This window comes from Thunnus thynnus, chromosome 16 (genome assembly GCF_963924715.1).
Source record: "Thunnus thynnus chromosome 16, fThuThy2.1, whole genome shotgun sequence".
Taxonomy (NCBI): Eukaryota; Metazoa; Chordata; class Actinopteri; order Scombriformes; family Scombridae; genus Thunnus; species Thunnus thynnus.
The window spans coordinates 1,216,233-1,236,232 of NC_089532.1; the positions used below are offsets into that span (position 1 = coordinate 1,216,233).

Sequence of the window (20,000 nt, forward strand, 5' to 3'; positions counted from 1 at the left end):
TGTCTGTGTGTGTGTGTGTGTGTGTGTGTGTGTGATCGAGCACCAACGATTCACTAAATACTTCATCATCAACTTATTTCCTACAACATGAAGATCAACTACAAGTTAACTGGAGTTATTAAACGTTATTAATCAATATTTGAAATTTTATGAGTTGATTCAGATTCTTTTACTTCCTGTCATGTCAGGTAACAAAATAAAAGCTTCCCCTGTGAGATAAAGAGAAACTAACAACATGAGTTTGGTGCAGCTGTGATATTAATACGGTCATTTATATCTGAAAAAGATTGATTATACAACAGTGTAGAAAGGTTTTAGCCACTCAAAGTGAAGTGCAGATGTTTTCAGCTGCTTCAGTGTCTTCATGTTGATCTCAGACTGACTCCATGATGTCGAGGTTCTTTATGACGCTGCTGCAGAATCTAAAACTTCTTCACAGTTCTGTTTATAATATTTGAAAGGATTATTAACAGTATATTAACTTTTTCTCTCTCTCAGGTCTCTCATCGCGTCGTCTCCTCACCTGAAGTCTCGCCTGGAAGCCGCCGTCAAAGGAAACCAGGAGAGTCTGAATGCTAAAGCTAGCAGCGCTAACTCCGCCTCCCGCAGCGGCGCCAAGTCCTCCCCCAGCATCACACTCAAAACCAACTTCCTGTGAGGTGATGGACCGCGGCGGCGGAGCAACGGAGGTTCATTCACCCCCCCCCCCCCCCCCCTTCGACTTAACGTCACCGACACACTGTGCTGCGTTCGCTGTCCCCTGGGACAAAACACTACCTTCACTGTCGGCCATGTTGACAGACGTATGATTACATCACTTCCTGAATCTTTTATTATTCAGACTTCTCTGTGAGGAGGAAGGTGACAACCTGTGATGTCATCCTGACTCTTTCAACATGGCGGCGTGTGTCTAGATCTCTATATACGCTGCATGTCATTAAATCACACATCACTATTATCGTTACTTTAATTATTCAGAATGACGTGAAAGAACCAAACTGCTGGTTTTGGATGTTTTATCCCAGAAACTGACACATAGTTTATATAGTTTATATAGTTTATATAGTTTATATAGTTAATAGTTCATTTCAAGCTGCAGAGAGACGTGAGATGATGTAGTTGACAGAAACTTAAACTCAAGAAAACACTTTTAAAACCAACATCTGCTTTTTATTCGTCTCCTGTTTTCAGTTTTAGCTCATTAATGCAGAGATTTGATTGTCACTTCTCGTTCCAGAGTGTCCCTGAATGCAGCATGAAGGAGCCGTAGTCAGTAGTTAATGAATAAAAGCATCAGTGTAGTTATAGATGAGGATGATTATTGATTAATGCTGCAGATATTAGACTGGATTTATTATCTGAGACGCCTTCATGATTCTTCATCTTCATCTTCATCTTCATATTTCAGGATTTGTCGGGATAAAAAGTGATTATAAACACAGCAGTTTGGTTCTTTTTATTAGTGAAATATATTTTAACCTGCAGGTAGAAACTGATGATTCATGTAGAAGAGCAGCAGAATCAAAGATGTGTCACTAATCAATCCTATCAGTGATCATTAACTAGTGAAGGAGTCGCCGTCGTTATCAATCAGAACGTTTGTGTCTGTTCAACTTCAATCAATTGCGGAGGGAAACGTTGAATATGAATATGAATGAATATCACAGCTGATTGGCCTGAAATCTCCCTCAAGCAGCGACACGTTTCCTGTGTCTGTTGTGAAAATGGTTTTGTAAAGTTTTGGGATGAAAACCTTCAATTTTTAATATTATTTTATCCCTTTTTTTATATATAAATGATGTTATTTTGTTTGTTAAATAGTTTTGAAGGTTCAGAGAATCCAGATGATGTGAAAACTTTCATTTTATCAACTAAAGTCACAGAACAAACAAACCGAACAACAGGAAGTTTATTCATATTTCAAAACTAACTGATAATAAATCAATAAAGTTCATGCTTTTAAAGGACATTAATAATTAATACATTTAAAGAAGAGATTTAAGGCCGCAGAGATCAATAATCTGAGAAAAGTCAAAATTCTGAGATGAAACTCACAGTAGAGTGAATTTCAAAATAAAAGACAAAATTCCAACAAAAAAAGAGCTTAAAAGAATCTTTTCCACATCATTCTGACTCGCTGAATGTTTTTGAATCAGTTTTACTCAAAACTTTTTATTCTTTTTCAAACTGAAGATAAAATTATTTCTGCAGCTCAAACAGAACAAACGAGATTTTCAGAATAAGACTCGTCCATCGTTATGTTTTATTGAATGAAACATAAACCTTCATCTACTCGTCATCTGGACACTAAATTAATGTCACAACAATCTTTTGTTTTGTCAGTTTTAGATTCATATTTCTATAAATATTTAATCTCACAGCAGCTGGAATATGAACAAAATCGAATATTACGATATTTTTAACCAAAATACCTCGATATCGATATTACAGCAGTATCGTAGTGATGATTACAAAATATTTACACAACGAGATAAATAATCAGTAATGTGGATATAATCAATAAGCAGATAAAAACAAAATAATAGAACAGCTGGAACATTTTAATTCAGCCTTTAAAACCAGGAAAAGACACAATATTATAATATTACAATATTACAGTATTACAATATTACAACATTACAACATTACAACATTACAATTTTACAACATTACAACATTACAACATTACAACATTACAGTATTACAGTATTACAATATTACAGTATTACAGTATTACAATATTACAACATTACAACATTACAATATTACAATATTAAAACATCCTAAATCTAAAACGATATCTAGTCTCATATCATGATATCGATATATTTGCTCTACAGCTGCTCCAGATGTGCTTCAGATCAACTCTGCTGAATCTGTGTCACTATTTTACATTCTCTATGTTTTAACTGTAAATATATTTAATCTGCAGCCACTGATTCATCCTCTGCATCATATCTGTGTTCTGTGACGCTGAGACGACTCAGTTTTCTCACATCTGCGTCGTTTTAAATGTCACCAGATGTTTGTGTTGTGATTTGAATCCGTCACATGTTGAAGTGACGTCTCCTGCTGCCGTTTTTAAACATGAAGGTTTCAAATAAAACACCAGATGGCAGCAAGAGACCGTCGGATTATTAATAAGACCATAAACACCTCCGCTGCTCTGATCGGACGCAGCAGAAACATCAAAACTAAACGTGAGTTTTTTTTCATCTCAGAATTCACTTTTTCTCTCAAACTACTTTTATAAATCAAAGATCCAGAATGTAAAATGATTTTTATCTTTTCAGGGAATCAGTTTCATCACGAAGGCCAGACGACACGCTTCACATGAAGCATAAAATATAAAAGAAGAACACTAAACCTTCATATAAAGACACTTTAAACAGAGTTAAGATAGAATAAAACGACCGAAGTGCAAGATATGAATACAAAGTAATAAGTAGGTTCATTATTTTTATAATGATTGTATTAATAATTAATAAAAGTGTATGTACAGTGACTCCACCCGACTGGTACGACAGCTGCAGTGAAACAAGCGTCTCCGATCGAACGTTCAGCTTCGTTTTAAAGAAAACAACCTGAAGGTTTTTAACGTTGAGAAGGTCAAAGGTCACGACGTCTAACAGCTGACTCGTCTTTAACACGTTTGAGTGAAAGTTCATCAGATTTTTATCTTCGTAGTAAAACGTCGATTTGTTGAGTTTTTAGTTCGACGCGACGTTTCATCTGACAAATCAACCTGAAGGAAGCGGTACGGTAGCCTGTGAGGGACAATTTAGTCATCAGCACTTTAGTTTAACAACACTACATGGTTAAATGGTTTCAGAGTGAAGAATGTTTGAAAGGACTTTGATTGTTTGTTTGTGAATGTTCATAAAAAACGTCTTTAACATCGTTTCCTTTAATGTCGTAATAAAATAAACACTAAAGATTCAACTGCAATAAGAATAATTAATAACCAGCTGAGCTGCAGCTTCAGTCTTCCAGCTTCTGTCTGCTGCACACACACACACACACACCAGCTGTCAGCGTGTGTGTGTGTGTGTGTGTGTGTGTGTGTGTGTGTGTGTGTGTGTGTGAGCTCACCTGCTCGTACAGGTGTGACCTGAATGAATGATGCTCTTCTTCTTCTTCTTCTTCTTTTTTTTAACACAGTGAGTAAATAAAACATGTTTTCTTCTATTTCTGCTTCTGCTTGTTTTTCTTTATTAAACAAACATGATGATGATGATGATGATGATGATGATGAAGGTTCAGATTTGTTTTTGTAGATGTTTGACTTTAAAGGAGTAACTGTGTAGATGAATAAATGTTAAAATATTTACAAACTAAATTCATCATATTAAAGCTGCAGTTTGATCGTTTCAGTCATCAAACATGTTTGATTGAAATTATTTCAATTATCAAGTTTATTCCATGTTTACAAATTAATAAAGTTTATTTATCTTTTATACTCAGAACGCAGCTCAAACTGCTTCCAGACATTAATTAATCCATAAAAATACAATAATGTATCTCTGATATGATTTTTACACCAAACTAGTATAATTACAACTTTAAAACGGCATCTAGTCCTCCCTCGTTAAGAAATCCAGGATCTGCTGTATTAATATGTAAATCAGTTCAGATATATATATATATATATATATATAAATATCAGTTCTGTGTAAAAACAAACACAAACAAACTGATTGTCTTTCTCAACATTGTGGATGAAAATGATAAATGTGGAAAACATGAACACTTGATACCAAAACATTTAATCAGCCTCATACAGGAAATATATATATATATATATATATATATATATATATGAGAGTTTATTAATTGTCTTTCTACACGTCAGTTACATCTTTGAAACGTCTGAAACTGATGATTCTCATTTAACAGAGAAGAAGTCAAATCCTGCGTTTCATTAAATCCAGTAAAGTTCTTTTGTTTTTAACTCTTAAACTCTAAACGTCTCTTTTCTTCAGAGCTGATTGATCAGACGATCTCCTCTTAGTTTGTAATCTTTCAATGATAAGTTTGAGGGAAGAAGTGAATGTTTTAATGCTCGTTGTGATGATATAATATCTCTAATAGAAGCTTCATATTCAGTAACTCAGTCCAGCTGTAGACTGATTGTCTCTGTAAAGTCGTTTAGTTCATTCTATTCAATCAGTTAATTAGTTTTCTAATTAAGTTAAAATGATGTAAAATAGTTTCTTATAACTGTGTGTAATATTAACCACAACATGTTTTTTGAATAATGTAGTCTCTTGTGTAATGTTATTGTCATGTTTTTTGAAATATTTTTTCCTTTTGATTTGATTTGATTTGATTTATTGAACAGGACAGTTTTCAGTATTAAACTTTAAAGATGCACCAGAGTTAGCTTGAAGCTAATTAGCATCTGTAGTCCATTAAAATCAAAACATACAACAAACAGTACAAAACAAAAACAAAAAACAAAACAAGGTTATAAACAAGATACAAAAGTGAGAATAATCTAAACTTCTCAGAGCTCAGTAAGTTGTATTTCTCTACAGTGATGAAGATGCATCGGCTTTATGTTCAGAGAAAAAAACACTGAAACACTTTAAAAGAATGAAGATGATAATAAGTCATGTGACCTTCATCACAGCTGGAGCTGAAGAAGAAAATCTGATTTAAAAAACAGTTCAGACGTAGAACTTAAACAATGAATCTAAAACTTGTTTCTGTCAGGACTGTGATGATGATGATGATGATGATGATGATGATGCTGGATGGATACCTGCATGATGATTATGCATAAATAGGATAAACATTAATGTGATTATTTATGTGTTTATATGATAAACTAAGTCTCTTATATCACTGATAGCGGTGACAGCTGACAGTCTCTGTGTTGTGATGATGATGATGATGATGATGATGATGATGATGATGATGGTGGACTAACAGCTGACGGTAGTCAACACACAGACAGCTCTGATGTCAGCTGTTTATTGTTTACAGTAAAACTATTCAGTGTAAAATAAAATCATCATTAAAGGAAACTTACAAAACTAATCAATGAATCTTTAAATGATAACTTGACCAGGATCAAAGACACTATTGATACACATGGATCAATAAACACTGATCATCACTAGTAATAAAGTCTCTCAGACTTGTTGCCCCGGTGATGCTTTATAGCTGCATCGTTACCTTGGATACCGTGTAGCCTAGTAACAACCTAAAAATATGAAAATAACACCAATATGTATCAAATAAAGGTTAAATTACTGACAAAATGATATTCTGTATTAAAAGCTCAAATAAAGTATTTAATGTAACATTAATAACAACAGATGTTACATTTAATTCTTCCTTTTCAGACATTTAATATTTATTTATGATCATTGAGAATTTGCTGTATATGTTTATTGTCCATTTTATTGGTTATTCTTTTGTTTTCTTACTTGTTTGTTATAAAACATAAACCATGAGTTGACATAAATGAGAGTTGAGTGTGAAACCGGAGAAACAGTCAATTAAAGTTACAACAGAGATGAAGATAAAACAGAAATATGTAAAAATACAAAAACTATAATAAACATAAAGAATCATAAAGCAAACAGTGAGAGTTAGATATGAAACTTCCTCCATGTTGTCTTGTTTTGTTTTTGTGTGTTTAAACAAACAGCGCCCCCTGACGTCAGCAGCGTCACCTCCATATGCTGCCTTCACGTGCTGTCGTAAATACCAGAACCAGGAAGACGAAGTTTTGTTTGAGGACAGTTAAGGCAGAAACTGATGTTTTTTTTGTTTTGTTTTGTTTTTTAAATGTTGTGTTATTGCTTATCGGAGGCATCAGATGATTGTTTTCAGGTAAAGAAGTTCAATTTAACTCCAGCTGCTATCAGCATTTGTTATATCAGAACAAAATAAATAATGATCTTACAAAACTTTCTAACCCCTGTGTATGATGATGGGCAACAGTTTATCCAGTAAAGATTACTAGATTACTATAACTAAATAAAGATAACTAAAGTATTCCAAAGAAATGTCTGATAATTTGTGTTTTTGTGTTTTTCTAATCTAATGATGAACACAACAGGATCAGATTCAGCCTCAGACATACTGAACCAAACCTGTCACTGTGCTTAGAAGTTTAAAGTAACGTTACAATGATTAACAGAAAATTAATCAACAACCATCTTGATAAAAATCTTATAATTGCTTCAGTCATTTTTTTAAAGTGAAAATGCTCAAAATCTGCTGGTTGCAGCTTCTCCAGTCTGAGGATTTGAAGCTTTTCTGCATCACAGACATCACACACATCTATTTTTACTCACAGCTGTTGTACATCAATGTGCATCAGTTATTAATCATATAATGATTTATTTATTTATTTTTGTGGTGCTTTTTAAAAAAAAATATGGCCAGGAGCGACAGATGAAAACTAGCCTTTAATTCTTTTTTCTGGTAATAAATAAGCATCGTTTCTGTCAAATGAACTAACAGAAACAGATAATTAGTGATGTGTCTCCCTACAGGAACTGATCACACCACAAACCTCCACACACACCCTCACATCTGCCCTCAGTAGCTTCCCGCCATAGAGCCCGCAGCACTATATATTATTATTATTCTCTTTATGTCGTGTGTTCTATGTTATTAATAATGTAGCACAGTGTATCTTTGATTCTGATTCAGTTCATGAATAACCTCCTTTACTTTCCTGACTATAAAGAACCTGAAAGGGTATTTCGAAAATATGTTTTAATTATATAAAGTAAATTCTTTTGAACACCTGTAAATAGCCTTGGGGTGATATTTACTGTACATTTTGTTTTAGCTGTTAAACGTTGTGTTGTTTCATATTTCCGAGCTCAGAGGCGGTCCCTGAACGGCTCGCAGGCAGTGGGCTCAGCTCCATTTCAGCCGCTGAGCGTTTGTCGGCTCTCCGCCTTTCTGACCTTCTTACAGCCGCTCGGGAGAAATGGGAACGCCTTGAAGCGAGCCCCGCTCATCGGCGATAGATACAGCTCCCTACTCGGCTGTCGCACCCAGAAGATTATAATTCATACCTCCGCCGACCGTCTCTGTGCCGACAAGAAAAACGGTGAGTGGCTCATCACCACCCCCCCCCCCCCCCCCGCAGGTAACCCCGAGCCCGGGCCGGTGTCGCTCTGAGTGGGTGTCCCGTGGCTGCGGCGCGGCCTCCCGGCTCTCCCGGAACTCGAGCCCCGCGGTTCGCATTACGAGTCCGAGGCCGCGGTTATAGTTTGACCAGTAAGTGGACGTCAACGCCACATTTTAAACACAAGACGTGTTAAAATTGACGTTTCAGGTTTAGTGGTGAAGTTTTAATGTGAAGTCTAAGCTTTAAAATGCTTTTTTATAAAAAATGTTATGTCAGCTAGCGTGGTGCTAACGCCAGCTAGCCGGCTAACATTAGCTGCCTCTCTGGGTTTCGCTGCTTATGATTAATTTCTGTGTTGGATAATAAACATATAACTTTCTATAATACTGTTGGGATGCTGTTTATATGTTTAGGATGTTTTCGTGTAGTTACAGTTTGTTTTAGCGGCCTGACAACATCGCAGTTACGTTAGCAAGTCGCTTTAAGTGGAGCTAACGGCTAAAGCTTGGAAACTGGCAGTAAGTGTGAGATACTCGGCCGTAAAACCTTTCTGTACCCGGCCGGACAGCGAGCTGGAAGGCTTAACGCTGCCAGCAACGCATCCCTGTCGTATCCTCTTATGTTGTTGTGTGTCTGATGAAATAAGTAGTCTTCTTATGTCGTGGACAGATGATGAAACTTGGGGTCACACAGGCTAGCTTTGTCATAGACGCCTGAACACTGTAATTTTCCCAGTTTACTCCTAACAGACCGTCTGCGGCCGAGTTTCTAACATTGTGTAAGTTTGAAGTCACAAACAACAAAAGGAGTTTTGTTCCAGTCGAGCACAAAGACGTGGAAAGTCGTCACGATTACCAGAACACTCAACTTCACTGTTTATACTGCGGCTGCTCCTCAGTTTTTTTCTGTCTTAATATTGATTTTAATTTCCAACTTTTATAAAAGATGACAAAACAATTCTCAACACGAGCTGCTTTTTCTGGAGCTTTCAGTCGAATCTCACGATCTTCCTCAGCAGATGGAGTCTAGGTGTTCAGGAACTGTGGATGTTCAAATTTCCATTTTTTTCTGACTATTTTAAGGACTTCTTATTATAACTATTAGCTCATCGGGTACTTTCTAAAAGGCCCAAAATAATAACAAATACCTCTCTCAAACCCTAAAGAAGTTAATTAAGAGTTAAATAAAATAGAAAAGGAGTAAATAAACACAGTGTAGAAGATGGAAGCAGACAGTGTTTGGATTATTTACATCACACATTCATTAAATATGAAATGATCAGTTAAACCTCAGTATGTTTTGAATATCGGCCACATTATCTAATCTGACCTTTTCATTACTGAGCGTTGTGCTTGATGACTGATTCTTTAATCCTCCACTCGTTTCCCTCATAACGTTTAATTATTAACAGCAGATCTGACAGAAAACACACACGTGAATCATTCTGTGTTTTTCTTTGAATGATGTTACTGAACAGAATATCTGACAGTTAGTCAGACTGAACAAACAGTTTTATGAAGACAAGTCTGTTATTTTCTGTCATTTTCTAGTTCAAACAGGTGAATAAAGGAAGTAAATGAACAGATAATGAACATGATCGTTAGCTGCTTCTTTAGTTAATGTGAATCATCTTGTATTGTGTTTGTTTTGGGAATTTAAAGTGAATATTCAGCTGCATTTTTCAAACGTTCACAAAGCAGTCGACAAATCAAACTGGTTGCATCTGGTCTTAATGGTCAAACTGGACGGCAGGACGTTGTTGCAGCGCCGGACGGAGGTGTGGACGCTTTCACACCTCCACACAGCTGATCAATCACTGATTATTGGTTTCAGAAAGCTATAAAAACGTTGTATCAAGGCTGCACAAGAACTTTGACTCAATAAAATCCAGAATAGAATGAAATGAATAATGTTAAATAATAAGTAAATCTAGAATCTGAGCAGGTTTGAAGTTGATCCTACAGTTACATCATTTGATCGCTGGTTTAAACTGAGTCTCAGTGGATCTTTATTATTATTATTATTATTATTATTATGAATGATGATAATGATCATGTGAGACGTGTCTGAACTCAGGTGGGATCCTGAACCTGTTCTCCTCTCAGACCCGATCAGGTCTCTGTTGTGTTTGATGACTGATTGAAGAAACCTCAGTGTTGTGGAATGACGTCCATTGTTCTGGCAGTTACAGTGACAGTAACAGTACCAGTAACAGTGACTCTCTGTACTGGTCTTACTGGACTTTAGAGGAAGCTGAGTCAGAGTTTCAGTCCTGAGGACGAAGAGAAAAGTGTTTTTTTCTGCTGCTGCTGATCGCTGACCTCAATCTGGACTTAGAAAGTGGACACAGGACACCGCGAGGGGTTAAAGGGGTGAAAGCCAAACCCTGTGACTGACTGTAGCGGCCTGCTGCGGTAGCCCCGGGTCTGTGGGGGGGGGTCAGGACGCTCTCTGGCAAGTTGTGATGATTAATCTGTTGATAAGAGGATCTGTCTCAGCGCAGCCTGTTTATATCCAGTCAGACAGTCACACAGTCAGACGGGCCGGCCGGCTTCAAATTAGGCCCTAATCAACTTAGCCAGCACCCATCCAGCTCCCAGCATGCCGTGCTGCTGCAGAGCCGCCGCTGCTGCTGCTGCTGCTGCGTTCCAGAAATACTGGAAAGTCCGAAATTCAAACCCTCCCAGCATTAGATTAATGTCTGGATCAGTCGACGCTTTGTTCAGTCAGTGAAAGTGTATCGACGGGTTTCAGTGACGGTAATAACTGACTGGTGGAAAAACTACAAACAAAAGCATTATTGATTATCAATCAATCGATCGTTAAGTCTGCTAAATGTCAGAAAACTGCAGAACAACAGTCCAGAACTCAGAGATCCAGATTCTAATCATGTGAAACAGCACGTTTATGAGTTTAGGCTCTAAAATGAAGAATTGATTATCAAGATGTCAGTGAATGTTGTGAGCCAACAGAATCACCTCTAGTCGATCTGAAACCAGCAGATTAGTTGTTGTTTGAGGAGGATGGAGGCCTGATCGATCAATAATCAGACTGTTGGATTGATTTCCTGCAGGTCAGAGATTCAGGTCGTCCGTCTGATCGGATTTCCCGACATGTAACGAGCCTGTTTATGGTATTAATCATCAGTAAAGTGATGGAGTATTAACATGTAGTGATCAGTGGATCGATCTGACGAGCAGTCGTCCCTCAGTAGCAGAAACGTTGGATATAAATCAGTCGGAGGCGACGCAGCTGTCAGACGGTCAGCTGAGCGTCGAGCTGCTTCATATTTGCATATTCGTTGGTTTCAGGTTTTCTGTCCCGCAGGGTTTAAATCTCTGAGGTTCAAACTCACAGCAGCTCCGAAGACACAAAACCACATCAGAGTCTGTCTGTGACGACGACGAGGAGCTGAATTAGTCAGATGTGCCCCTCCTCACACACACACACACACACACACACACACACACACACACACACACACACACACACACACACACACGTGCTGCTGTTTACTTGCAGGACTGGTTTCTCTTATTCACACTAGTTTCACTCATTAAATAATCAGCTCCAGGTTGTTGTTGTTGTTGTTGTTGTTGTTGTTCTGACTGTGACTTTATGAAACAAGAAGTTACCCACGGCTCTGTATAAATGACCACAAGCATTCAGGAAGTAGACACGGCCGTGTATAAACCAGCTGCAGTCATCCAGGAATTAATGTGCAGTATAAATGTCAACAAGCTGCGATCCAGGAATTATCCAGCGCCCTGTGTATAAACTATAAGACTACAAATAAAGAATAATATAATATAATAATATAATATAAAACATTTATTGTCACATATGACAAAGAAAAACAGAAAATTGTCACATTTAAGAAGCTGGAACCAGAGAATTTTTATTTTTTTTGCTTGAAAAATGAAAAAAAAAACATTTCTGGATTATTAAAATAGTTGCTGCGACTCTGATAAACCAGCTGCAGTGGTCCAGGAATTATCCAGCACCCTGTAGAGATGTTCAGCTGATGGTTTCCTGTTTGGTTCCTCTCAGGTGAAGAGACTACATGTCCCAGAAGCCCCTGTGAGAGCGACTGACCACTTCCTCGTCCGTGTTTCCTCTCTTCCTCCGTCCGGTTGGTTGGATGAGTCCCAAACAGCGACAGAACTGTGAGCAGTGATTGGGCGCTGAGCCAGACCGGGTAGCCAACGGGGAGCCAGGTGAGAGGTCAGGTGATGACTGTGTGTGTGTGTGTGTGTGTGTGTGTGTGTGTGTGAGATTTGTTCACAGTAAATAACAGATGAATTAATTAGAGCAGAAATATGAAGCAACAGAATATTTTAACATTTTCAGTAAAGGTCATCAGAGCTGCTGAACGTCTCAACCTTCATGTTTAAACTCATTTATCACATTTTAAACAGTTTATAATCCCAAAAAGCAGCTTTAATTTCATCTTGTATGTTTTTATTATTGTGAGAAATAAATAGAAACTTTCTTGCTCTTCAGTTTTTTTAGATTTTGTCATTTTACAAACAAAACAATAAACTGGCTGAACAAGTGTTTAATCTGCAGTCTAGAGCTGCTGTGATCAATCGATCTGCAACTATTGATTCATTGTGATTCAGAAAATACCAAAAACATTCTCTGGTTTCAGCTGCTCACATGTGAGGATTCGATGCTTTTCTGTGTTTTAATGATCGTGCAGCTGCAACGATTAGTTGATTAATCAAATGTCAGGAAATTAATCTGTAACTGTTTTGATCATCTTCATTTTTCAAATCAAACATTTCCAACATTTGCTGGTTGCAGCCTGTCAGATGTGATGATAATAAACTGATCAGACATAATAATATCTCCAGGTTCATCACTGTAAATGATATTTTATAGACAAAATGATTAATACAGGAAGTAATTGTTGGTCTCTTGTAGGCTGATTCTACTTTTTATCAAGTTATCAGATATTTCTTAATCTGACATGATGGAAGGAAACTCTGTCTAGAAAATACAAGTCAAGGTGTCTCTTTAGATTCAAATGTGTCAGATTATTACTTCCTCTGTTGTCTGATCGTGTCCTAATGATCGTGTCCTGACGACGGCGTCCCTGCAGGCTAGCCATCATGGCGGACGTGGACCCGGACACCCTGCTGGAGTGGCTGCAGATGGGTCAGGGCGACGAGCGCGACATGCAGCTCATCGCTCTGGAGCAACTCTGCATGCTGCTGCTCATGTCAGACAACGTCGACCGCTGCTTCGAGACGTGAGTTTCCACCTGTCAATCACGAACGTTACACACACACACATACACACACACACACACACACACGGCCGCTGATCAGGAGGTCAGAGGTCAGAGGACTCTGCAGTGACCCCCCCCCCTCCTTCTCTGTCCAGGTGTCCTCCTCGGACGTTCCTCCCGGCGCTCTGTAAGATCTTTCTGGACGAGAGCGCTCCGGACAACGTGCTGGAGGTCACGGCTCGAGCCATCACCTACTACCTGGACGTGTCGGCGGAGTGCACCCGCAGGATCGTGGGAGTGGACGGAGCCATCAAAGCGCTGTGCAACCGGCTGGTGGTGGTGGAGCTCAACAACCGGACCAGCAGAGACCTGGCAGAGCAGTGTGTGAAGGTCAGAGAGGAAACCGTGTTTCTGCTGTGATTCACGGCTCGGCTGCACAGATCAATACATTAAACAATTTAGAGATCTGGATAATCAATTCTTTATATTTATAGTAAATATTCAGAGGTTTTATGTGTCGTTCATGACAGTGAACTACTGAAGACGTCACCTTGAGAAGTTTTCTGACGTTTTATAGACAAAACAATGATCAAGAAATTAACCTGCAGATTAATTGATAATGAAAGTAATGATAAGTTGCGACGCTGGTGCCATTAAGTAGTGTATGAACGTCCCAGTATGACCCAGCAGGACATTTTTAATGTGCAAACATCTTGATCTGAATGTTGCACATATTCTTTCTAATAACGTGATCATTTAAACCTCGTTAAAGATCAATGTCTGTGATCAGAGAAGCAAAAACTTCCACATCTGTCTGATACTTTGAATAAAACCAGTTTTCCAGCTGCTGAACATCTGTCGCTCTGTAACATCGAACACTTAAAGGATCAATATCGATGCTGCAGAACACGTTGGTCTTCCTGATCCAAACCTGCCGCCTGTTACCCTCAACGGAACTTCACTGTAGCTGATTAGTCGATTAATTGATTAGTTGTCTATTTAGATAATCAATGAATTGTTTGGAATCATTTCTTAAGATAAATATTTCAGATTCCAGCTGTTTCTTTAGTCTTCTGACAGTAAAAATGAAGCTGCTGCGTTTTATAAATCAAAACAACTTTATTGTCCATCTTTGTTGCACAAAAGTATAAATGTGTCTTCAGCAGCATCAACATCACATCAAACATCACAAAAACAGTAAATAAATAAACATTTTACACTCTATTAGATGTAAGAAGAGGAATAAATTACTAGAAATAATTTCAGACCAGTAAAGAAGTAAAGTGTCGGTTGATGTTTGGCAGGTGAGACGAGGCCTGTAAGGAGGATTTAAACCCGCCGTGTTTATATCAGTCTGCATGTTGTTGTTGTTTTTAGAAATGCAGATTTTCAGGAGTTCAGAGGATCAGACAACAATGACTTTACAGACTTTACAGACTTTACAGAGCTGCTGCAGCTGCTGAATCACTGCTGAACGTCTGATAACATCCTGTAGTAACGAGAAACAAACAAACATCACATCTGTTGTTCCTTCTGGTCTCAGTAACGACATGCTGTCACACGCTAGCAGCATGCTAGCAGCATGCTAGCAGCACGCTAGCAGCACGCTAACAGCACGCTAACAGCACGCTAGCAGCACTCAGACTAACCGGCCTGTTTCAGGTGACGCATGTATTCTTCTCTCTCACTGATGGAAACGTCAGTCAACGGAGAGAAATCAGTGTTTTTATCTGGCGGCGGAGCCGTTCAGGGCCTTGATGTCATCAGTCAGAGCCGGTCTCGTCACGGCGTCTCGTTTCCAGGACGGACTCTCTTATCTGCGGTGTCGTTATCATGAACAAGGCCAGTGTGTCAGAGCGGCTCGTAGCGGGAGGTTAACTGAGGCTGATCCACACAGGAAGTGTTCAGCGTCTTCTGACCTCACAACCAGCAGCAGAAGCTTCACATCACATCCACAGTCTGCCTGTAGTGAAACAGACAGACTGGGAGCCTCAATCAATCAATGTTAATAAGCTGAAATACAGCAGGACAGTTGTGTGATTGAAACAGCTGCCTGAGCAGATTAGACTTCACTAAACGTGACAGAAATAGACTCCGAGTGTAAGAAACCTCGGGGGGGGGAGTGTCTGAAACGCTGAGTCAGTCTGCACTGATGCGTTTAATAAGACAGATACGTATCTGATGCTTGAGACTATTTCTAAAATGTCTTTCCTGTGAATCGGCAGTAAGACGTTCTAATAAGCACAGACGATGAGCGGCGGGCTCTGCGTCGGCGGCGGCGGCGCCGCAGGCAGCAGGTCTCCACCATGTGCTAGCAGACGTTTATTTATACTCTTCACAGACACTCGTCTTCTTTATTCAGGCCTCGGTTTGTCTCAGTCTCATGTCTCAACACTGATCTGTTGTGCTGATAGAAGCAGAAAGATGCCGTTTATCCATCAGAGCAGCTATTTTTATGATGTCGTCAGGTGCTGTTTGATCTCCTGTTAAAGGACAGGTTCACAAGTTTTCAACCAGCAGTCAGGTGTCTGTAATCATTCCTCCAGTTCATACTGGATGATAAAAGTCTGTGTGAAGCTTCTATTCAGCTTCAGCAGTCTGAGTTCGTCTTATCAGTGGATATCTGACACATTTACAGTCTCTGTGTTTCCCTGTTGAGCTGCAGGTGGAAGTATAGTAACAAAAAGAGGAACTTTGGCACTAAAAAGACTGTAACGTTGAAAGATATCTACTTGATTTGACTCATTTGGACGCTGAAGCTTCATATTAGCTTCAGATCAACTTTTAAATCCATTTTTTCTAACTCTGTTTGTAACGCCGGGGGTTCGTGTGTCTCTCTCTCTCCAGGTGCTGGAGTTGATCTGTACCAGGGAGTCCGGCGCCGTGTTCGAGGCTGGCGGTCTGAACTGCGTGCTGAGTTTCATCAGAGACAGCGGCCACCTCGTCCACAAAGACACGCTGCACTCGGCCATGGCCGTGGTTTCCCGCCTCTGCAGCAAGATGGAGCCTCAGGATTCGTCTCTGGAGACGTGCGTGGAGTCTCTGTCCAGCCTCCTCAAACACGAAGACCACCAGGTAACAGCAGAGACGCCGCTACTCAACGCTTCTCTCTCCTCTAACTGTTTTATGTTGCTGGTTGTTTTTACAAGGTGACAGCAGGACGTCAGAGAGTCTAGACGAGTATTGATTATGGGATGTTTAGATGCTAAATAGATGCAGAGTCTCACAGTGATGGACGGTCAGATATCACTGAAGTATTAAGAGTCCAGAAAAAGTTCAAGAAATTAAAAGTAAAATAGCAGAAATATTAAAATTTCACCAAACTCATATTTCTTGTCATATATTTGAGACTTATGTCAGTTACATTATATTTGAAAACAGCTAAAATATGCAGCATGAAGCAGGAGAATCTGCTGCATCGACCAATAAAAACATCCAACCGTAATAACTTTATTATTACACTAATTATTACACTAATGAGCATCTTTACTAAGTAAAACATTGTCCTTTACTGCCTCATCTTACCTTTGATTTTAGAAGAATATTATTAACTCAAAATATTAAAAATACATTTTTTTTATTACACAAAAACATGCAGTGGGGTTTTTAAGAGCTCTGAAGTGTCTTCAGATCTTCCTCAGGGTGCAAAAACTTCCACCAATCAGAGAGGAAGCAAATATGCAGCCTGAGAGACGAAACTCAGGGTTAAAATAAAAAGACAAAGACGTTTGTGTTGATGGTTGATTGAAGATGAATCAGACGAGCGTATCAACATTAATCTGGAGTTTCAGATGTTCATGTTCAGTACGTCTGACGATGTTTCAGCCGAACGTCTCCTGAAGGCGACGTGGCGTTTTAACGAGTGTTTTAACTGACCGATCTCTGTCCTGCAGGTATCAGACGGTGCTCTGCGCTGCTTCGCCTCATTGGCCGACAGGTTCACCCGCCGCGGCGTGGACCCCGCCCCTCTCGCCAAACACGGTCTGACAGAGGAGTTGCTGTCCCGCATGGCGGCCGCCGGCGGCACGGTGTCAGGCCCCGCCTCTTCCTGTAAGCCCGGCCGGACGTCGACGGGCGCCGCCCCCTCAGCCCCGGACTCCAAACTGAGTAACCAGGTGTCGACCATCGTCAGCCTGTTGTCCACGCTGTGCAGGGGGTCACCGCTCGTCACACACGTAGGTCGACGCCTCAAACGCACCACAAGACGGAAAACTGGAAGTTATTTCTTTAAACTTATTTTATTTTTTCTTCTTTCAGGACCTGCTGCGCTCCGCTCTGCCCGACTCCATGGAGTCCGCTCTGGGAGGAGACGAGCGCTGCGTGCTGGACACCATGCGGCTGGTGGACCTCCTGCTGGTGCTCCTGTTCGAGGGACGCAAGGCGCTGCCCAAGTCCACGGCGGGCTCGACGGGTCGGATCCCCGGCCTGCGACGCCTGGACAGTTCAGGGGAGAGATCACACCGACAGCTCATCGACTGTATCCGCAGCAAGGACACGGACGCTCTGATCGACGCCATCGACACCGGAGGTGAATACTGAAGACTACGTTACCCATGAGCCTTGTGGTTTTGTTGTCGGTGTTTCAGTGACAGATGGTAACTGATCGACTGCTTTCTGTTGCAGCCTTCGAGGTGAATTTCATGGACGATGTTGGACAAACGCTGCTTAACTGGGCTTCAGCTTTCGGCACACAGGAAATGGTAAAGAAAACTAAACACACACACACACACACACACACACACACACACACACACACACACACACACACACACACACACACACAGACCCACAACCTGCTGCTGTTGTTTTTTAGCCACACTAGCTGCTCGGCTTGGGATTGGTTTAAGATTTTGTACCGACGTTCTTTGTATCCAGAGGATGAAATCTGTCTAATTGATCCCCGTCGACAGAGATTAACACCTCTATGCCTCTAAAACTATCGACTGAATTCATATTAATCTCAGCTGTAGATTGAGATTAAAGGAGTCGTCCTTAAAGCAGCTGAAAGACAAACCACCTTCTCAACCGTCACATAAAAATATTCACATTTATGAAATAAAAGGAGGGAACAGAGTTGCTGTTTCAGGCTGCAAATACATTTTTAGCCTTCATCAACTCCTTCATCATCTTCACACTCATGATGGACAGAGTTAAAAATAATAATTTAAAAAAGGATGAAAATGATGCAGCAGAACGAGAGATGTCGTCTTTTTTTATTCCACACATTCCTCTTCATTGTCAAACACCTGGCGCCTACATTACCCACAATGCAACTGGACTGCTGACAGTGGTGCAGGAGACAAAAGGCTTTATAACACTTATTACACACAAAATACACTCAGGTGGAAAATCACTGCAGTTCTCCTTTAAGTTTGACCGACTGTGTGTCGTCGTTACAGGTTGAGTTCCTGTGTGAGAGGGGGGCGGATGTCAACAGAGGTCAGAGGTCATCCTCACTACACTACGCTGCCTGTTTCGGACGCCCACAAGTAGCCAAGGTAACACACTTACACACTTACAGATGAAGATTCTTTGTTTATCAGCAGCTAGCAAGTTTTAACTTTGATCACCTGCAGTGATGTTTGTGTAGCAAACATCTGATTGGCTGCTCTGATTCCTCCGTCATGTTTGTGTTGCAGACGCTGCTGCGACACGGAGCCAACCCCGACCTGAGAGACGAGGACGGAAAAACTCCTCTGGACAAGGCCAGAGAGAGAGGACACAGTGAGGTGGTGGCTATACTGCAGTCCCCCGGTTAGTAGACCCTTAATACTGCAGTAATACTACTGTCAGCTATCGGATACTACCAGTACTACCAGTACTACCAGTACTACCACAGGCTGAGACGTTAACTTTGACTCCAGATTCTGTGGGTGACGTCGGCTCAGATCAGGATATTTCTGTACTTGTTAAACCGATCGTCACGTTTCCAGACTGTGAACTTTAATCTGGAACGTGTGCAGAGACGTTCAGCAGCTCATCAGCTGATGCAGGAGTTTAATACAATAAACAATAAACAAGTTGTAAAGACACAAAAACGTTAATTAACTTCTCAGCACTTACATACATACACACACACACATATATATATATATATATATATATATGTATATATATATATATATATATGTATATGTATATGTATATGTATATGTATATGTATATATATATATATATATATATATATATATATATATATATATATATATATATATATATATATATATATATATATATATATATATATATATATATATATATGTATATATATATATATATATATATATATGTATATATATATATATGTACAGTATAACCAATAGTATAATGTTTCTTAATAGTAAAAAGCCTGTTTGCACACGTTTTCTTGGTATCAAAAGACTCATCAAATCAAAGTTTTAAGCACTGAAGATGATCCTAGTCTTCATCAGTGTTGTTAGAGCTGCAACGATTAATCAAGTGATCGATTGACAGAAATTAATCAGCAACCATTTTGATATTTGAGTGATTTTTTTTTTAGGCGTAAATGCCAAATATTTTCTAGTTCCAGCTTCTCACATGTGACAGTTTGCTGTTTTTCTCTGAATATCTTCAGATTTTAGACTGTTAATCAAATGAAAACAGCAAGTTTAAAGGGTTAAATATGTATTATGGTTTATTAGGGTA

At 39.5% G+C, this 20,000-nt stretch overlaps 2 protein-coding genes across 5 annotated transcripts in view; both read left to right on the plus strand.

Moving 5' to 3' along the window:
- heatr5a (HEAT repeat containing 5a) overlaps window positions 1–4,188 on the plus strand; it is a 39,527-nt gene extending 35,339 nt beyond the window's left edge. For all 4 annotated transcript variants that reach the window (XM_067615196.1, XM_067615198.1, XM_067615197.1 and 1 more), the window contains one exon: window positions 499–4,188. In XM_067615196.1, coding sequence (XP_067471297.1) covers window positions 499–658 — 160 coding nt within the window. In that variant the 3' untranslated portion in view covers window positions 659–4,188. The remainder of the gene's footprint in view (window positions 1–498) is intronic.
- A 3,681-nt stretch (window positions 4,189–7,869) lies between these two features.
- Window positions 7,870–20,000, plus strand: part of hectd1 (HECT domain containing 1) — a 42,480-nt gene continuing 30,349 nt past the window's right edge. Inside the window, 10 exon segments of the mRNA XM_067614778.1 lie at window positions 7,870–8,080; window positions 12,152–12,318; window positions 13,206–13,355; window positions 13,490–13,724; window positions 16,182–16,409; window positions 17,228–17,509; window positions 17,592–17,862; window positions 17,958–18,034; window positions 18,734–18,832; window positions 18,974–19,088. Of these exon segments, the coding sequence (XP_067470879.1) occupies window positions 13,216–13,355; window positions 13,490–13,724; window positions 16,182–16,409; window positions 17,228–17,509; window positions 17,592–17,862; window positions 17,958–18,034; window positions 18,734–18,832; window positions 18,974–19,088 (1,447 nt within the window). The 5' untranslated portion in view covers window positions 7,870–8,080; window positions 12,152–12,318; window positions 13,206–13,215.